Source organism: Cervus canadensis, chromosome 6 (assembly GCF_019320065.1).
Source record: "Cervus canadensis isolate Bull #8, Minnesota chromosome 6, ASM1932006v1, whole genome shotgun sequence".
NCBI classification, from domain to species: Eukaryota; Metazoa; Chordata; class Mammalia; order Artiodactyla; family Cervidae; genus Cervus; species Cervus canadensis.
In genome coordinates this window covers 21,162,171-21,183,559 of record NC_057391.1, presented here as the reverse complement: position 1 = coordinate 21,183,559, position 21,389 = coordinate 21,162,171, and the positions used below count along the sequence as shown (strand labels likewise).

The following is a 21,389-nucleotide window of genomic DNA, read 5'->3' as shown; positions in this document are numbered from 1 at the left end:
CATACACAGATTCTTGCCTCCCAACGATAATCCTGAGATGTATCTGGTATGTTTCTTGGAGATCCTGGCAGAATCAAGCCCCAATACTGCGCTATCTACTTTCTCATTTCTGCTTCTTAAGATCACTTCCTAAATAAACTGCCTTCACCTGAATGCTTGCTTTAGGCTCCTTTTTGGGGGTTGCGAGGAGACAAAATTAAAACAGAGGTGCTTTAAAAATTTGATAGAGAAAGAACAGAAGAAAGTTCAAGGTGAACTTTACTGAGCTGATTTCTAACAAGAGCAGGTTGGTACTTGAGTGATTACATAACTGGAAAAATAGAAGCTGACACCTTATTTTTTCAAAAGATAGGGAAATAGATCGTATATGAAAATCCAGTCTCTGTAGATGTATGATCGTATCCTTACTTACCAAGTCTCAATTTTTATTAATATCATTATCCCTGTCCCTGAATCTGCTCATCCTCATTATTTAAACCTCATTCCTACTTCTTCTTCTCAAAATATACCTCTATTCCAGTCTGTCTATTCTCCTTACCAACCCATAAGCATCTCAGTCTCTTGAATTTCTTTTCTGGTTTTTCCACTCACCCAAATTTCCCTTTCATTTGTATCAGGCTGGTCAAATCATATTGGTCCCATAAGCACACCTCAAAACTTTATCTCCTCCAGGTGTTCTTCTCTAATAGTGAATCCTTGAATCCCTTCTCCCCAGTGGTCACAGACTCCTTATAGAACAGATTTCTTGACTAAACCAAGTTCCCTCTGTGTAGAGGAGTGAATCATCATAGGAATTGCCTCAGTAACTATTTCCATGACCTGAAGAGGGCACTGCTTGCACGGTTGACAACAGAGAATCAACTGCCCACCTGACAAACCAGTTCCTGTTCTGAAGCCAGGGTGTCACCAAGGTTCTGATGAGAACAAGAGGTTTTTATGTCCCTGAAGGAGAGAACTGCCAACATGTCAGGCCCCGGTTTGCTGTGGGCAGCCGTGCTCTCCATCTATCTTGGTAAGGAAAGCATGTGTATTTGCTTTTACTAACAGCCACTAGGACTGGGAAGTAGGAAGAAAAATTATTAACACAGGTATCTTGTTACTTCCTCATGGGTCCAAGCTACTGGGGGCAAGAAAGCTGATGCATTTTACTTGAAGTTTAGATCAAGCAGAAGAAAGGTGGGTGGCAATGGGGACCAGCTCGGACGTCTGCCTGCTTTCTCTCTCCTGTGACACCCAGTGTGGACCTTTCTCTCCTCCTTCCCACAGGACCCAGTGTGGCCCAGACGGTCATTCAGCCTCAACCAGAAGCGTCTGTACAGGAGGCAGGCACAGTGACCCTGGACTGTGCATATAGCACCAGTGACAGTGATTATTATTTATTCTGGTACAAACAGCCTCCCAGCGGGGAGATGGTTTTCATTATTCACCAAAATGCTTATGAACGACAGAATGCAACCAACGATCGCTACTCTGTGAACTTCCAGAAAGAAGCCAAAGCTTTCAGTCTCAGGATCTCAGACTCCCAGCTGGAGGATGCTGCAATGTATTTCTGTGCTTACAGTGGTGCACAGTGAGATGAGCAACGGAGAGAGGCTTACAGAAACCTCAGAACTCAGCATCTGTGCAGAGGTCAGGGGAAGTAGCCGGGTAAAAGGAACAGAAAATCATGGACTTCTCTAGAGGAAAAAAATATTATTCCATCTGCCTATAGGAAGCACAGAAAGGATATCTATAAGTTGAAGTTATCAAAATAGTAATAAGAATAATGGAGGTACATAACACTTTATAGTTTGTAAAGTATTTACATTCACATGTATTTAACTTTCAAAACCCTGTTGTTTTATAGGAGAGGTCAGATATTCTGTGTCACTACCATCCAGGAATTTTTATAGCTCTAACTAAAGCTGTATTCTCTATCTGCATGTTCCATGACCATATCAAACTCAACATATCTGAAACAGAATGTTTCATACTCCCCACAAACCTTATTATTTTCCACAGCTTTGATAAGGATTAAAACACACAATAGAAATCTCCTATTTCTGGGCTTGGAGAATTTCTTCACCCTTTACCTCCCAGCCTGGGCTATCTAATTTTGTGGTGTGTGTGTGTACCCACATCTAATTTCTTTATAATTACAAAAACAGTGTCACAAGCGACATCACATTCATCTCATTGTTTTCCAGTTGATACATCAGTCACTGTTTCTGACTTCAACTCCACCCTCTTTTTCTCAAATTTCCTTAAAGCACAATAGGCCTGATCTAAAAGGTAAGGAAAGAGAACAAACACATCCAATAGGATTTCATGTGCTGCAAGTACTTGTCAGCAAATGCAAATTAATAATTTTTTAAAAACAAAAAGGTTAATTTCTGGTTATGCTACCATTGCTTCTGGGAGAAGGTGAGCCATTTAGAAAGATGGGGCCAAGCAGCTGCCATAGCCAGAGTCACCACCTAACATTCCCCGAGAAATTGGGAATGTCCAGACCTGGAAATGATTCCATCTTATTTATGTGAAAGGGAAAAAAAATAAAATAGAAAAAAATGATGCCAATATTTCTTTGTATGTCCATAATCTGCCCTCCCCAGTACATAGCTATGAAGAACCCCCTCCTGAAGCATTTAATTCTATCTGCCCACTTTGAATGAATTATAAAGTTGGATAAGATATTCCATGACTGAAATAGTTAAGTCTAACAAGAGGGTTCCAGACCTCCAGAACGCTCCAGAGAGGGGTTTCCATAAAATATCAGGGAAGACAGATCAGTCAAAGATTTTTTCTTTTTCTTTCTTTTTTTTTTTTTTTTTTTTGCTTTCTTTTGAAGTCCTGACAGAAAAGGGAATCAACACTGACAGTACAAAAATTAGTGCTAAATGTTATAAATTGTGCTTTCTTTTTCTTTCTACTGTTCTAGACCAATGACTGTAGGGTAGAAGTGGCATGTAGCAATCACCTGGGAGTTAAAGACTACAGTCTTCCCCCTCAAACCTTGAGAACAACCACAGTTACACTGTTAATATGGGAGTGTTCAGTTCAGTTCAGTTCAGTTCAGTCGCTCAGTCGTGTCCAACTCTTTGCTACCCCATGGACTGCAGCACACCAGGCCTCCCTGTCCATCACCAACTCCCAGAGTTTATTCAAACTCATGTCCATTGATTCATGTCCATCGGAGTGTTTCACAACCACAAATTATGTTACAATGGTAAAAAGTTTGATTAACCCCTTTTCATTGACGTTCATCTTTTTAAAGCAGAGTTGATTAAGATGTTTACATAATTTAAAATCTGTTTTAGCAAATAATTCTGTTTGGAATAATGAATGGAAAAGTATGTTATATGCCCTCAGTTAATGGCATCTGGAAACAATGAATCTACTGGGGCACTACCCCTCCTGATGACACTTCAAATGAATTTTAGGCAAAGCGAACTACTAGATACAGGACTGACTTTCCCTGATTATACACTATAAAAACTTATTGGTTGTTAAAAATGGAAATACCATGCTCATTGGCAACTAACCTTTTCCTAATGGCCCCTTACATGCTCAGTTCCAATCACTACAATTTTGGCTGTCTTGGTTCCTCTCCCAAACTTATTCATGACCCAGCAACTAAAGAGAAAATGCTTGGCACAGCCAGCAATTAAACAGTGGAATAGCTTGGAATCCTCACCAGGATTCTGTTCAACACTCTGACTTTCTCCCCACAACCTAAGTCTGTTCTGATATCCATACCAAATAACAAACAAGTTATTAAATATTGGGTTATAAGTTTTTAATATCACCCCAGCCCAGAAGGTAATACAACATATACCATAGCATAATATAACAAATAGTCTACTAAGCAAGAGTGAGCTGATGTAGGTTAGTGAAGAAATAAGAAAAAAATGTGAAATTTTTTTGTCATGCAGACATATTCATAAAATAAAAGTCTGATAGATATGCAGATATCAGCTAATCTGATCCTTATCTTTGCCTCAGTTCACTTTTCTACCTACTGTCTGGGCAAGAATATCCTGTCCTGCTTCTGTGCTGACCAGAAGATGTTCTGAATCTCAGTTTCTAATATGGTGAGGATGGGTGGGGGTGGGTAGGAGATCTTCCCATCAGGTCAGTTCAGCCACTCAGTCATGTCCGACTCTTTGCAACCCCATGGACTGCAGCACGTCAGGCCTCCATGTCCATCACCAACTCCCAGAGTTTACTCAAACTCATGTCCATTGAGTCGGTGATGCCATCCAACCATCTCATCCTTGGTCGTCCCCTTCTCCTCCTGCCTTCAATTTTTCCCAGCATCAGGGTACTTTCAAATGAGTCAGTTCTTCACATCAGGTGGCCAAAGTATTGGAGCTTCAGCTTGAACATCAGGCTTTCCAATGAATATTCAGGACTGATTTCTTTTAGGATGGACTGGTTGGATCTCCTTGAAGTCCAAGGGACTCTCAAGAGTCTTCTCCAACACCACAGTTCAAAAGCATCAATTCTTTGGTGCTCAGCTTTCTTTATGTCCAACTCTCACATCCATACATGACCACTGGAAAAAGCATAGCCTTGACTAGACGGAATTTTGTTGGCAAGTAATGTCTCTGCTTTTTAATGTGCCATCTAGGTTGGTCACAACTTTTCTTCCAAGGAGTAAGCATCTTTTAATTTTATGACTGCAGTCACCATCTGCAGTGATTTTGGAACCCCCCAAAATAAAGTCTCTCACTGTTTCCACTGTTTCCCCATCTATTTGCCATGAAGTGGTGGGACCAGATGCCATGATCTTAGTTTTCTGAATGTTGAGTTTTAAGCCAACTTTTTCACCCTCCTCTTTCACTTTCATCAAGAGGCTCTTTATTTCTTCACTTTCTGCCATAAGGGTGGTGTCATCTGGATATCCGAGGTTATTGATATTTCTCCTAGCAATCTTGATCCCAGCTTGTGCTTCATCCAGCCCAGCGTTTCTCATGATGTACTCTGCATATAAGTTAAATAAGCAGGATGACAATATACAGCCTTGACATACTCCTTTCCCGATTTGGAACCAGTCTGTTGTTCCATGTCCAGTTCTAAGTGTTGCTTCCTGACCTGCATACAGATTTCTCAAGAGGCATTGGGAAGTATTAATTTGTTGGAGTGGCCCACAGAACTGAGGAAGCTTGTTTCCTCATTAGATCACCAGTTTATTATAAAATCATACAATTCAGGAACAGCCAGGTAGAAGAGATGGGTAGGGCAAGATATGAAGAAAGGAGCGCTTTCAAGCTCATCCTCAGCATACACCACTCTTCCTGAATCTCCACCTGTTCACCAACCCAGAGACTCTCTGAACCCCAGCCTTAAGGGTTTTTATAGGGGCTTCATTGTTTAGATATGACAGATTAAGTCATTGTCCATTGGCAATAGATTCAACAGCCACATCCCCTCTCTGGAGATCAGGGGGATGGGCCTAAAAGCCACAACCCTCTAATCACAGGGTTGGCTCCTCTGTCAACCAGCCACTGTCCTTGGGTGCTTTCTGAAAATCACCTTATTAACATAATATAAGATAACTTTAAGGCTCTTGCCATAAGAAATTCCAAGAGTTTTAGGTGCCAGAAATGGAATGAAGATCAGATATCCATTTCTTTTTATAAATCAAAATATCACATGTGCTTATGTTAGTATTCGCTTAAGAACATGGCCGGAATAAAACTTTTAGGCATTGAGACCACATTAGGATATTTTGATTCCTGTTAATATGCTTTGCTAACACTGTTCATCTGCTTTGGTTACTAACAAAACAGAGAGTATGGAGCTTTCATGCTCTTTCTCTCTTAACACAGCTCTTTGTCTCACGTTTCTTAGGAAGCTTCATTGCCTCTGCGACATCAGGAATGGGCACGTTCCACTGACTGCAGCAACGGAAGTCTACCCTTTGGCAGAAGGAAACTCCTGCTTAATGGGGAGGCTGATGCAGATAACCTTTTCTAGAAGCTCAGAATTACACTGATAATTTCTTGCACAGAACATTTGCAATTTCAGAAAGGTGAGTGATGTCAGATCTAAAAATCTTTGGTTCTGTCTTACTTCATTTAGATTCAGATTTAAGGGGAAACATTGGAGAAGTCTCATGAATTTCAATGAGTGATATTTTCCACCAACCTGTAGAAGATATAAATTTAAAGAATGGTTAGAGGATTAACCAAAACAGACATTGCCAGTAATTCTGCGTTGTCATCAAAGCACATATGTTTGTAGGCCAATCAGCACTTTAGATGAGTGATAGACTTTAGAAAACTATAAAACCTTCACACATTTTTAAGATGACTTCTAAAATGTTTTATAATTACTTTAAATGTTTAAGTAGCTCTAAAGGTTATAAATTCCACTGTAATATAAATATTGACATTTTCAAATAAAACTTATATAACAACTTATAAATAAATGCAATGAAATCTTAATACCAAAGTGATTTGATTTCCATCAACATCCAATTAAAATTCATGAACAAGATGTCATATTACTCCTTTCTTTTCTTAAAATCATATTTCCATTCAATTTCCCCTGCAGAATTTAATACATTTTGTCTTTAAAAGTTTTTTACTGATTACCAAAAATGTCTGCAAAACATGTATGAAATTAAAATTATTTTTTAATTTTCCCTGATCATATTGCTCTAATTGTTAAGTTATTTTTTTTTTCTGGATTGAGTTGTAAATACAATTACTGGTAATGCATACTTAATGAAAACAACCTAAATATGCTATAATTTTTAAAGGTTTTTTTTAATGTAACAGGCAAAAAAGATTTTCGAAAGCACATTTCTTAATGAAATGACTGAGGTCAGATTTAATTGCTTTGATTAAATGCTTTCCTGACACCAATAAAAAGAAATACCCCCTTTTCTTAATGCCCTAGTGGTTTTTCAACCTCAGAGAAGCGCTGCAAAAATTCCATGTAAAGTAAGAAGGACAGCTGTGAAATGAAAGTTAGGAAATGAGAACCACAGTCAAGTTCTCTGGCAGATCATTTTTAGGAAAGGGTACATAGAGAAGTCAAGGATCTAGAAACTGACTCCCTTAAATACATATCTCTTGCCTACTTTGAATATCATTGCATGTGTGTATCTGCTAAGTCATCTCAGTCATGTCCGATTCTTTGCAACCCTATGAACCCACCAGGCTCCTTTGTCCATGGGATTCTCCAGGCAAGAATACTAGAGTGGGTTGCCAAGCCTTCCTCCAGGGGATCTTCTCGACCCAGGGATCAAACCCACGTCTCTTATGTCTCCTGCACTGGTAGGTGGGTTCTTTACCACTAGCGCCACCTTGAAAGCCTATCATTAGATTTGTCTACATATTACTGATTCATTCTCAGCCAGTCTTCATTCCATAATGAGGTTTGAGGAAAGCAAGCAGGAAATTTGAAGGATAGAGTCTTCAGTTTCTGTAAGCTGATAAATTTCCTAAACCCTCTTTGACATTTCTGGCTTGGAGAAATGGCTACTGATGAATTAGAAAATAACAGGGACTGAACTCTTGCATGATACAAAGTCATTTGCATAGAAGTCACTCATAGGTATCTTTATCTTGGAAAAGGCAATTTTAAATGGCAGGATCATTCATTAGCAGCACTGTAAAAGAAAAAGTTGTTCCAATCTTGGGGAAAAACATGACCATTGCTAGATCCTTTTTGCTCTATCATGCAAAAGCATTTTCTAGAATACACTTATCTGACAATCTTTTTTTTTTATTTATTTTTATTAGTTGGAGGCTAATTACTTTACAATATTGTAGTGGGTTTTGTCATACATTGACATGAATCAGCCATGGAGTTACATGTATTCCCCATCCCAATCCCCTCTCCCACCTCCCTCTCTACCCGATCCCTCTGGGTCTTCCCAGTGCACCAGGCCCGAGCACTTGTCTCATGCATCCAACCTGGGCTGGTGATCTCTTTCACTATAGATAATATACAAGTTTCGATGCTGTTCTTTTGAAACATCCCACCCTCGCCTTCTCCCACAGAGTCCAAAAGTCTGTTCTGTACATCTGTGTCTCTTTTTCTGTTTTGCATATAGGGTTATCATTACCATCTTTCTAAATTCCATATATATGTGTTAGTATGCTGTAATGTTCTTTATCTTTCTGGCTTACTTCACTCTGTATAATGGGCTCCAGTTTCATTCATCTCATTAGAACTGATTCAAATGAATTCTTTTTAATGGTTGAGTAATATTCCATGGTGTATATGTACCACAGCTTCCTTATCTATCCGTCTGCTGATGGGCATCTAGGTTGCTTCCATGTCCTGGCTATTATAAACAGAAATATAGATCAGTGGAACAGAATAGAAAGCCCAGAGATAAATCCACGAACCTATGGACACCTTATCTTTGACAAAGGAGGCAAGGATATACAATGGAAAAAAGACAACCTCTTTAACAAGTGGTGCTGGGAAAACTTGTCAACCACTTGTAAAAGAATGAAACTAGAACACTTTCTAACACCATACACAAAAATAAACTCAAAATGGATTCAAGATCTAAATGTAAGACCAGAAACTATAAAACTCCTAGAGGAGAATATAGGCAAAACACTCTCCGACATAAATCACAGCAGGATCCTCTATGACCCACCTCCCAGAATATTGGAAATAAAAGCAAAAATAAACAAATGGGACCTAATGAAACTTAAAAGCTTTTGCACAACAAAGGAAACTATAAGCAAGGTGAAAAGACAGCCCTCAGATTGGGAGAAAATAATAGCAAATGAAGCAACAGACAAAAGATTAATCTCAAAAATATACAAGCAACTCCTGCAGCTCAATTCCAGAAAAATAAATGACCCAATCAAAAAATGGGCCAAAGAACTAAACAGACATTTCTCCAAAGAAGACATACAGATGGCTAACAAACACATGAAAAGATGCTCAACATCACTCATTATTAGAGAAATGCAAATCAAAACCACAATGAGGTACCATTACACGCCAGTCAGGATGGCTGCTATCCAAAAGTCTACAAGCAATAAATGCTGGAGAGGGTGTGGAGAAAAGGGAACCCTCTTACACTGTTGGTGGGAATGCAAACTAGTACAGCCGCTATGGAAAACAGTGTGGAGATTTCTTAAAAAACTGGAAATAGAACTGCCATATGACCCAGCAATCCCACTTCTGGGCATACACACTGAGGAAACCAGATCTGAAAGAGACACGTGCACCCCAGTGTTCATCGCAGCACTGTTTATCTGACAATCTTGAAGAAGGTAACTGTACAACAGTTGGTACTAGAATTTGGGGTTAATTTTTCTTCTAGACCATAAACTTATAATACCTCTTCTATTTCCACGGGTTAATTTCCAACACACAGGAGTGTAAACCATATGAGCCTTTCCTCATAAATATTTATGGATTGCTAGGTAAATATGCTGTGACACCAGTGAAGGAAACCATCATCCCATCCAAGGTATTTTCTTCACTATAATCAGGTATTATTTAAAAATGCAGATGCAATCATTTCAGGCTCTTGCTTAAATTAATCAGTGACTTCCCATTTCCCATAGGATAAAATTCAAAATCATCAAGACTCAAAAGTCTTCCTTGCTCTGACTTATTTCTCTGGCCTCATCTCCCAACTCTCATCCTCACCCGTATTGGACTATGGGCTTACTATCTCCTGCCTGCCCTTCTAGGTCGTGTCTTCATACTTCCACGCCCTGTTCTGTGACCCAGGTGACTAACCTGTAGGAACTGTATCAATGGGCTTTCTTGCCTCCTGACTTTTAGTTGCTTTAGGCTCAAGGCGGGGCACCCGCAGAGACCAGAGAAAAGGAAGAGTATAAGGTCAGGGTATATAGTGCCCCTAAAACATCTAATTCTGTTTTATTGACTATGCCAAAGCCTTTGACTGTGTGGATCACAACAAACTGTGGAAAATTCTTAAAGAGATGGGAATATAAGACCACGTGACCTACCTCCTGAAAAATCTGTATGCAGGTCAAAAAGCAACAGTTAGAACTGGACATGGAACAACAGACTGTTTCCAAATCAGGAAAGGGATACGTCAAGGAGTACTCTATATATTGTCACCCTGCTTATTTAACTTCTATGCAGAGTACATCATGAGAAACGCTGGGCTGGATGAAGCACAAGCTGGGATCAAGATTGCCAGGAGAAATATCAATAACCTCAGATATCCAGATGACACCACCCTTAAGGCAGGAAGTGAAGAAGAACTAAAGAGCCTCTTGATGAAAGTGAAAGAGGAGAGTGAAAAAGTTGGCTTAAAACTCAACATTCAGAAAACTAAGATCATGGCATCCAGTCCCATCACTTCATGGCAAATAGATAGGGAAACAATGGAAACAGACAGAGACTTTACTTTGGGAGGGGGCTCCAAAATCACTGCAGATGGTGATTGCAGTCATGAAATTAAAAGATGCTTGCTCCTTGGAAGAAAAGTTATGACCAACCTAGACAACATATTAAAAAGAAGAGACATTACTTTGCCAACAAAGGACCGTCAAGTCAGGGCCATGGTTTTTCCAGTAGTCATATATGGATGTGAGAGTTGGACTATAAAGAAAGCTAGTGCCAAAAATTGATGCTTTTGAACTGTGGTGTTGGAGAAGACTCTTGAGAGTCCCTTGGACTGCAAGGAGATCCAACCAGTCCATCCTAAAGGAAATCAGTCCTGAATATTCATTGGAAAGCCTGATGTTGAAGCTGAAGCTCCAATACTTTGGACGCAAAGAGCTCCACATACCTGATGCTCCAATACCTGATGCAAAGAGCCAGCTCATTGGAAAAGACCCTGATGCTGGGAAAGATTGAAGGCAGGAGGGGAAGGGGACGACCAAGGAAAAGATGGTTGGATGGCATCACCGACTCAATGGACATGAGTTTGAGTAAACTCTGGGAGCTGGTGATGGACAGGGAAGCCCAGCGTGCTGTAGTGCATGGGGTCGCAAAGAGTCAGACTCGACTGAGCAACTGAACTGAACTGATACAGTGCCCCAGCTTCCTCCTTGTGAGACTGACATAGGCTGACACTGAACCTCTATCAGAAGATCAGCTCTTTAAGACAGCCTCTCCAAAGAGCCTCTCTATCTCCAGGTTCCAGTAATCACTCTCTCCCTTCCATTTAAGACCCAGAGAGATGCTAGTCCCAAAATAGCACTATCCCTTAGGTGTTCCCTACTCTCTGCTTATACTTCTGTAACTAGTGCCTCATTAATGTCTCCTCAAATTAGGCAAATTTTGTTTGAGTCTTCTGCTAGAATACTGATTAATACTGCTTTTAGATTCTAAAATGTGCTTATTTTTTACTTTAACGTTACTTTTTCAGGGAGGATTTTCCTAGCCTCCTTGATTCAGTATAACTGCCTGTTAACTCTTATAGTGCCCAGTACTCTCCCATCACAACATTCTCCACACTTGGTGGCAATTGTTGAATGAGTGTTAATGTCCCTTTCTCAAACAGGCTGTGTCTTCCACAACATTAGGGACTGAATTTTTGTCTTGCTCATTGCTATAGCCTAAGAGATCAACCTGGAATCTGGAACACAATGGATTCTCAATAGTTATTTGTTGAATTCATAAGAGGATGAGTGAATGAGCTTGTTCTTATTCTAAAACCATATTGCATCAGAAAAATATAAAGCAAAATTTGTGGGAAATATATGAATAATTTTAAATGATATTAATTATAAGACACTTTAATAACTACTTCTCAGAGAAAGAGCCAGAGATGAAAAATCACTTTGCAGCCCATAAGCATATACATACATATATATAAACATTTACCAGAATGTGAGCATGTATCATGACTCAAAGAAGTCATAAGAAAGATTTATAAAAGCCACATTCTCTGAATACTATACAGTAAAGCTGGAAATTAATAATTAAAAAATAACCAGTAAATTAAATAATTAAAAAAACCATAAGTGAAGGCAATTAACCACTTATGATATTCTAAATAATTTCCAGGTCAAAGAACTAAAAGTTAAAATTGCAGGTCATTAAAAATTTACTCTAATGACAGTACTACATATAAAAATCTATGGATTTGTTCAAAGAAACTACTCAAAAGAAATGAATAGCCTTAAGTACATGTATTAATGAAGAGTTAAATAAAGAAGCTAAATTTTCCTTTCAAGAAATAAAAAATAATAATAATGAGCAAAATAGACTAAAATAAAGAAGTGGAAGGTCTAATAATAAAAGCAGGAATTAATTTAAAAGCAAAACAAAAATTAAAATTTATAAGTAAGTAGTTCTAGAAAATAGGTTGAGAAAAAAGAAAGAAAATACAAATATGTAACATCAAGAATGAGAGAAATAATAAGAAAAATAAAACACAAATACATATCAAAAATGAGAATAGTAATATTGTTAACAACTTCTAAGGTAGGCATTTTTAAGCATCATTTAATACTTGTGTAAATAGATTCTGATGAGATGGATGATTTTTAGAAATACACAATCTTTTCACTTGAACTTCTAAAGTTTGCAAAAATTTATATTATTTTATAATTCTATAGTCTGCATCAAACCATAAGTGAAAAAAATCCTGAATTCTGCCTCTTCTATTTCCCCCATATAGCCAGCACATAAATACCAAGAACCAAGCCTCAACTCTCCTGTATTTCCATCTTTTAAAAAAAAAGCTATTTTTATTCCTACTAGTGTGGGATAAATTGTGTCACCCCAAAATTCATGCGTGGAAATGTAAACCCGTAGTACCTTAGAATGTGACTACAGTTGAAGACAGGTCTGTTAAAAAAGTGATTAAGTTAAAATGAGGTCATTAGGGTGGGCCTTAATCCAACCTGACCAGTGTCCTTATAAAAAGAGGTGATGAGAAAAAAAAAAAAAAAAAGAGGTGATTAGACAGACGCTGGGATGCTCAAACACAGAGGAAGACCATGCGAGAACACAACGAGAAGGCAGGCATCCACAAGCCAAGAAAAGAGGCTTGGGTCAAAATCAACCTGCTGACACCTTGGTCTTGGACTTCTGGCCTCCAGAACTGTGAGATATACATTCCTGCTATGTCAACCACCCAGTCTGTGTTACAGACACCCTATGTTTACTTTTAACAAGCAAATACAGAGACCATGTGCCAATCACTGTGCTAGACATGGAAAATCAAGACGGATTAAGAAAAGAAGTCCCTGTTTTCAGAGGGCTCACAATCTAGCAGGATAAACATATATGCACATGCATGTGTGTTAGTCGCTCATTCATGTCCAACTCTTTGCAACCCCATGGACTCCAACCCACCAGGTTCCTCTGTCCATGAGATTCTCCAGGCAAGAAAACTGGAGTAGGCTGCCAGTGGGTTGCCAGTTCCTTTTCCAGTGGACCTTCCCGACCCAGGGATTGAACCCGGGTCTCCCACACTGCCACCAGAAAGCCTAAACATATGTGCACACTGACAATAATTCTAACACCAACTTTGGTACTCCTGAATGACTCAGAGGTGGATGCCTGACCCAGCTGAGCCAATCATACCATCTGTACCCCACTGCAGTCATAAACTGACCCCTAGAGGAAAACCTAATTCAGAGTAAGGTGAGAAAATCCCAGAATGTTTACATTGGGATGGGAAAGAGGAATTCATCTTTGGTGGCCATGCCATAAAATGAACTTTGGCTAGAAACTGTTTGCATCCAGGTCTCCTAATTTGTGGTCTAGTTGAATAAATCTTATGTACAGACAGAGGTGGAATAAAAGGAAAATCCTTGAAAGGTTCGATTTCCTGGCACCCTGGATACCTGAGGCCCATATACATACATATATACATTCTGTACTGCCTAGGTTACAGGAGCCAATGCATTTTTCTTCTTGACTAAGCTTACTTCAGTTACATTCTGTCATATGACAAATGTCCTGACTAATTAAATGAGGTTTTTAAGGATTAATTTGCTTAAAAACTTTAGGAAACACCTTGTTAGCTTACCAAAAGCAAATTCTACAGCTTACTCTCAATTCCACAGCTTACTCTCTCAGTAGTTTCTCCAAATATCCTGAAGGCGGCACTCTTTACATTCAAAAAGGAAAAAAAAGAAAGCCACCCTTTTGTCCAAAGCATTTAAAAAAAAAAAAAAACAAAAGGGAGGAACTTAGTGAATTGCATGAGGTGATTCTAATTGGTTGGAACATTTGTTGAAATGGCATTTCTGTAGAGAAAGAAAAAGTTGCCATGTTTGAGGACCCCTAATCAGCTTTCAAAGCACCTTAATCTGAATCTTCAGTGACGTGGACAAGAAAAAAGAAAAGGGAACATGAAGAAGCTACTAGCAGCGATTCTGTGGCTTCAACTAGGCTGAGTTGAGGGTTTATTGGAAAGAGAACCATGGGGGTCAAGGAATTGTCATAAGGGGTTCAGAAGTGGAGATAATATTCAGTGTGACCCATTTGTGGTTTCCTGGGTAGGAACTGGATTATAGGAATAGCTAGTGAGCTCCTTCTAAAATGTTCTCTCTGAACAGGGTTAAATGCAGAGCTGAAAGTGAAGCAAAGCCCTCCATCCCTGATCACCTGGGAGGGGCAAGCTGGTATCAACTGCGATCATTCAGTCACTACCCCGGCACATTGCTCTGGTACAGACAGGATCAGGGGAAGAGCCTGGAATCTCTGTTTTTATTGATGTCAAATGGAGCAGTGAGGAAGAAGGGAAGATTAACAGCCTGCCTTGATACCAAAGCCCGTCGCAGCCCCCTGCCCATCACAGCCCCCCAGCCTGGCCTCTCTGCCACATACTTCTGTGCCGTGGATGCACAGTGTCCCCTGATGCTTCCAGTCTGTACCCCAACCTGCAGCTGTGGCTCCCACCCACACCCCTGCTGCAGGGACTGCAGTTCTGAGGCTTCCTTCACTGTCTGTGGCTCTCTGCCTGAAAGAAAAATGCTGAGCTGAATGAGAGAAAAACAGTGTTTTTACTTTGATTTCCTTTATTGTGGAAGTTTGCTTAAAAGGAAGGAGGATTCTGAGGCAGGCAGAATGGGGAACAACCTAAACATGTCTTTTCCAAGAATATGAAGTCTCATCTTTTATTGCCTCATAGTCAAAATCCATGAGTCTTCCATTACAGAGTAATTTTACATTTAGTGCTACTGTCACAAATAATTCCTGTGAAATATGGAACCATTATTTGTTTTTATATGCAAAGATAACATATAGCCATGGAGGGGAAAAGAGAATAAAAGCTTTATAATGTAATATTCTATGAGAGGCTCCTTACCTAGTTTTTCCTGCTGAAACTTTGACTGCAGTAGACAGGCAATACCTATGTGATCTATAGATTGAGTCTTCACAACATGTGGAGAGATTTTTATTGTAGGACCTTAAAAGAAAATTAAAAGGCTAATTTAAAAAGCCTGAACCCACAATATTTCATGAAAACAACATACATGTACCGGATCTACAAACCCAGGATACATACAAATACTCTTATGTCTCTTTTATTTTTCCAACTAATTGTTAGAGTGACTACCTGCCAAATAAGCAGGAAGTTCATGCTCTCTTTTGAGGCCTTCCCCACGCCAGCTCCTGACCTGTCTAAGAACCCGAGAGACTCGGGCAGTTTGGAAGAGGTTAGTGCAGCTTCCACACACCGTCAGAGGTCCTCCCAGTTGACCCTTGCCTTGTTTCTTGTTGATGTCCAGTCTCCCCCTGGTCTGTGTAGGATTGCTGGACCACTGCTGATGCAGGCCCTGAAGAGTGACCCCACTCCAATGTCAGCGGGGCAAGGGTGCCTCAAACCTGGGTTCCCAAGGTTTTAGACTCTGTGTCCTCTCTTTTATAGATGCACAACCATCATTGGAGCCCCAGAAAATCAAAGGATGCTGGGTTCAGAGTGATTCTGGCATTTATATTGTGAGTCCACACAACATCGCTTTTTTGCATTTTCTGGGACCCATACTTAACAGATAATATCTTTTGTTTTGTATGTCTCAGACCCAAGGCTCTGATTATGCTCACTTTCTCTAGAGTGACAGTAGGGTTTTGCATGGATCCTCTTCAGGAAAGATTCTCTAAATAACCCCTAAGCATCCTGCAACCTCTCTATAATCAAAGTTGCCCAAAGGGTGCTTTATCCCACAAATGAGTCTCTCCAATGTGACCTAAGCCAGTTTTTTAAGAGAGGCCACCCATGATTGAGACCTGGGTTCAATCCCTGGGTGGGGAAGATCCTCTGGAGAAGGAAATGGCTACCCACTCCAGTATTCTTGCCTAGAAAATCCCATAGATGGAGGAGCCTGGTAGGCTACAGTCCATGGGGTCGCAAAGAGTCGGACACGACGGAGCGACTTCACACACACACACCCATGATTCTACATTGTCAAACTTCCTTTTCTAAAGGATGCTTGCCTCATTGAATATGAGTAGTTTTCTGGGATTTTTTTGCTGAATAATAGAACTAATCCAAAATTATCTTTCATAAGCACCCTGCTGCATGCTTTTTTGAATCAAGTTAATAAAACAAAACAAAGTTACATATTAAGTTCTAAGCTCCTGGCTAAGTCATTAGTGAGAAGACTTAGTTTAATGGCAAAGAAAATAGCATCTACTCTGATACAACCTGCTGCACCTCTATGTGTCCTGTAATATTCCTGTCCCAGAACAGTTTGCAATGGGAGTCACTCCCTGGTTCAAAGATCTTTATGCAAGTCCAGAATGTTTCTGGTGTTTGTTTAAATGCTTTCTGAAAGTTGATATTCATAATATCAATTCTTTATTATTTTAGAGGCTTTACTTCCCTCTAACTACTCTGCAAAAAGTCCATGCCCACATTTCTTACGACGCAGGAACAGTGGCTCTGTTCCACAGCCCTGCTCCTTCCTCTGCCAGGGCAGTCTGTGTCCTGAGTGTGGTGATTTGTTCTGTTCTCTCTTCTCCATGTGGTCGAGCTGATTAGTGGGCTGGGTTAGTTACTAGTTGAAATTCAAATTCAGATCAGATCCCTCCATGATGCAGAATTATATACCCCAAGACACATTTGTGAACATCTTCACAGGCCATGAAAAGTCAGGGATTTTTATTTCTTGGTCATTGAATGTGCAAGAGTGTTGGTACCTATAGCCTGCAATCCATTTTCTTCATCACTCAGGAATGTCTAAGGACCAACATACGGCTACAAATAATACAAATGTAGATTTATTTATATGGTACATGTAATTTGAAATTACAGTCCTTGGATAAATATTTTAAGATGGAGTTCCAACATAGCAGGGTTACTTATTCCAAAGGCTTCTGTATTACCACCTTTCTGTTCTTTCCTTATATTTTCTTATTTGAACTTCACAGAAAAAGAATATGATTTTTTGTGTGTGAGTGAGAGGCCCCACTTAGTCAACAGACACAGAGTGGTAGAACCAGCTTTTGACTGGGTGAATAATAGAAAATATGCTACAAGAGAAGGAACTTTTGACTAAAAATTCATAAGTGTGGGAGCCTCATCAATGATACATTGACTTCAACTATGTTAGGAGTTGCAGAGATATAGCTCAAGAATCATGAAAACAGAAAGTCAAAAATTGATGTCTAAATAATTATCTCACACATTTTATAGAGGCTATCAGATCAAGAATTAACACACAACAGGAAATAGAAAGAGCACTATTATCTGCCAAAATTACTCAAGCAGCATTTTAAGCAAACTTTCATAAAATAAAGTCAGGAGAGAACCCTAACAGCTAATTTGGTAATTTTTAAAGGAAAGAATTGAATAAGAGCACCATAATGAAGCTTCTCTTATTATAGCAAATCAGGTCTTTAATAAATTTTCCTCATTTAAATTTTTTAGGAGAAAGGAAACTAGAAGGCATCAAAGAGCTCTAAGAATGGGGTGTCTCAGCTCAGACCAGCTGAACTGAGGAGGACAGAGGTCTACATAAGCACCAGCAATAACTTTGAATATGGAATTGATTGTTCTCTTCTCCACTGTTTTCACTTTTATAGCATGGGGTCAGTAATTGAGCAGCTTTCTCCAGGAATGATTTAGGAAAATAAGATGCTTGCTGAAGCTACCAGTCAACAAAATTGTACTAAAAAAATCTATTCAAATTTGGCTATGCCTTTTCCACTCAATCATTAGCAATTGTAACCCAGCTTCCTTTTGACACCCTTTCACACAGTCTCAAGTTCCCTACCACATAAGCACAGTTCCTAAAGAAGAATCTCAGAAAATTTTAATCTTTGTAGAGTCCCTGGATTTACCACACGACTTCTTGCCAATCATAAAAATATATTTTTTCTATATTCTCCACCAACTCTTTCTTCCGCTTGCTCCATTTTTGTTTGTTTATATTTTGCTAAACAGTGAATTCAACTTTGTCCTTTTCAGGCTAGATCAAAACAAATTTCACTATCAGGAAAGTCATCTTATAAGAAATATCCATGCATAAACAACAAAGGCCTACTGCATAGTAGAGAACTGTATTCAATATCCTATGACTAACCATAATGGAAAAGAATATGAAAAAGAGTGTATTTTATATACACACACACACATACACACACACACACACACACACACACACATATATATAATTGAATCACTTTGCTGTGCAATAGAAATTAACACAACATTGTAAATCAACTATGTTTCAATAAATTTAAAAAAAGGAATATCCAAATTGAGCTTTATATGAAAATAATTGAAAACAGTTTTCCTGTTTTACCAGTGAGATGGACAAGCCCTAATCAGTACCCTCAGATACCAGATTCATCAGTTTTTCTTCCCAAATCTCTAGACAAATAATCATCTTGATTTGAGGGGGCCTTCAAGTGAATCTATTCCAGAAATTATAATATGTGTAAAAGCTGACCTTAATGTTTCAACATTCACACCCTCCTAGGTAACAGCACAATTTTTTTTTTTAATCTATTTCTCCAAATTGTCCCAATCTTCACAGGATTATCAGCTTCCACAGGGATTTGCTGACAGGTTAAAAAGGTCAGCATCAGCAGTGTACAAACCAAAGTTCCTGATACCCCTCAGAACCTACAGCACCAGCTATAATAACTGTAATAACAGACAAAATAAAATCTGACATGAAAACCGGACTTAGTTCCACCTTCCTTTAACTCAAGCAGAGGCTCTACTCTTACGGATTAAGCTGGAAGAACTTTGACCGTGTACTTATAAATATTCATGATGGATCCTGAATTTTTACTTCCTCAAACTGTTACCAAAGCAAGTTTATTGTTAATGACTGTTTGTCAGGAAATACTTATTTTTCATTTATGAACTTGATTTCTGCATCAGACAGATATCATATTTCCTACGACCTTTCTGTAGCATTTAACACCATGTTGCCACATATTGATTTCAACGTTGAAAACGGTTTCACAAGGAAACCATTCATGACAGGAAAAAAGTCATTTTTCAACAGAATTTATTGAAGGAACAAATATCCACTTGAGTCTCCAGATCTCTTCCTTAGAATAAAGGACTCTGATTCTGAAGATGAACTTTTGTATATTCTTAAAGTCAAGAGCATAAGCAAACTCCAAAACAGGTGAATAAGACTCAGACTTCAAAGAAATCCATTAATTTGAAATTTAAAACATAAAAACCAAGTTCCTCTTGCTTCCCTTACTGACCCCTTCCCAACTTATAAACACATAGATTTTCACTTGTTTTCCTAGAATCACTTTGAGAATGTATCATTATACATTATCCTAAAAGCGATAACCCAGGTGTTCAAAACTGAACCAGTTGGTTTTAAGAATGTGATGGTATAATAAGAAAATATTAGATGTGACCATATCCACCACATAAAACAAGTATGCTCCCTCCAGTGGGACCTCCATGATGGTTTCTGGTGATGTTAATCCCCAGCAGTTACCTCCCATAACCAGAGCTTCTTCTAATGCTCACAGATTCACACTGATCAGATGCATCAGTTACCAGTCCCACTTGTTGTAAGGATTAGGAAAGGGGAAACTTTTCTCAGTTGTGCTATTTATGTCCACAAAAGGCATTGAAGGCTAGTAATTCTCCTCTGAATATACTTTTAACTCTGTCCCATAGGTTTTGGTGTGAACTATTCCTTTTCTTTGCTTTTAGCATCCTTGGTTACTTTTTTTTTTAATTTTGTCTCTATTTCATGGTTTATCTGGAAATTCATTTTTTCATCTCAAAAGAGTTTACATTTTTCATTTTTATATTTTTATGTTTTTTATGTTAATTGGATTATGATCAGAGAATATCCCTATAAAAGCTCTACTTTTCAAAAAAGTTTAAGGTTTACTTTGGGACCACACATAATCACAACTAACTTTATTTGAAAGTTATGAATTCATATTTGTGTGTGCATCTAAGTACTCAACTTTTTTATTGTACTATTAAATTCTGTTTGTTTTGTTTTCTATGAATTCTGTAACATTCTGAAAGAGGACAGTTGAAATCCCCTACTTATCAAAATTCTTCTTGCAATGGCTCGTTTCATTTGTTTAACTTCATTTTTGGTGGGTATGATTTATCTCTCCATAAATTCTGTCTTTTTAGCATAATGTCCTGAAAACCATTTGTTTCTCCTTCTTCCTCTGTGATGTACTTTTCTCCTCAATATCCATTCTGCTCTCTTTCCCTCCTTTGCCTCAAAATAAAGTCTGTGTTGTCCAAACTTTCTTGTAGCTAGGTATGGCCATGAACCAAGTTCTGGTCAAAGAAATGTAACTATAAATGTCATGTGGTAGCTTCTAGGAATTTCTCTAAGACTCAGCATGCAAGCTCCAGCTCTACCAGCTGTCTTGAATCAGAGCTCCTTTCCCATAGGAATTGTTGGTCTTTTGAGATTCAACCATATCCTTCACTTGGTCCTTTCACCATGTATCTTCCTTAATGAGATTCCCTTGGCTGGCCCAACAGTTCTCAATTCCCAGCTATTTTCCATGAACCTCTTCACACAAGAAAATATTTTCAGATATTTTTGCAAAACAGTATTTAAATAGATCATAGTGTTATTTCTACTAGACTGTGGCTGAAATATGTTGGAATATATAATTTTGCAAAGCTGGAAACTTTCAGAGTTCCAGACAGAAACCACACAACATTTCCCTTTGCATTGATTGGATAGCCAATCAATCTTATGATTTTTATCATCAGCATTCCTAGCCCAAGTGGTTTCCTTCATAGTTCAGTTGGTAAAGAGTCCTCCTGCAATGTGGGAGACCTGGGTTCAAACCCTGGGTTGGGAAGATCCCCCGGAGAAAGGAAAGCATATCCACTCCAGTATTCTGGCCTGGAGGATTCCATTGACTGTATAGTTCATGGGGTTGCAAAGAGTCAGACATGACTGAGCAACTTTCACTTACTAGCTCAGGGTTTTAGAGCAGGATTCATGACAAAAACTGCCCTGAAATTTGCTCTTGGCATGCAAAGTTTCAAAAGGAAAAATTATCAAGTA

General features: G+C 38.8%; 1 gene segment (V, D, J or C); it reads left to right on the top strand.

Moving 5' to 3' along the window:
• Positions 1 to 956: 956 nt before the first annotated feature.
• The window catches only part of LOC122443232, a 331,145-nt gene continuing 310,712 nt past the window's right edge, over positions 957 to 21,389 (top strand). Inside the window, 2 exon segments of the C gene segment in view lie at positions 957 to 1,012; positions 1,267 to 1,563. Of these exon segments, the coding sequence occupies positions 964 to 1,012; positions 1,267 to 1,563 (346 nt within the window).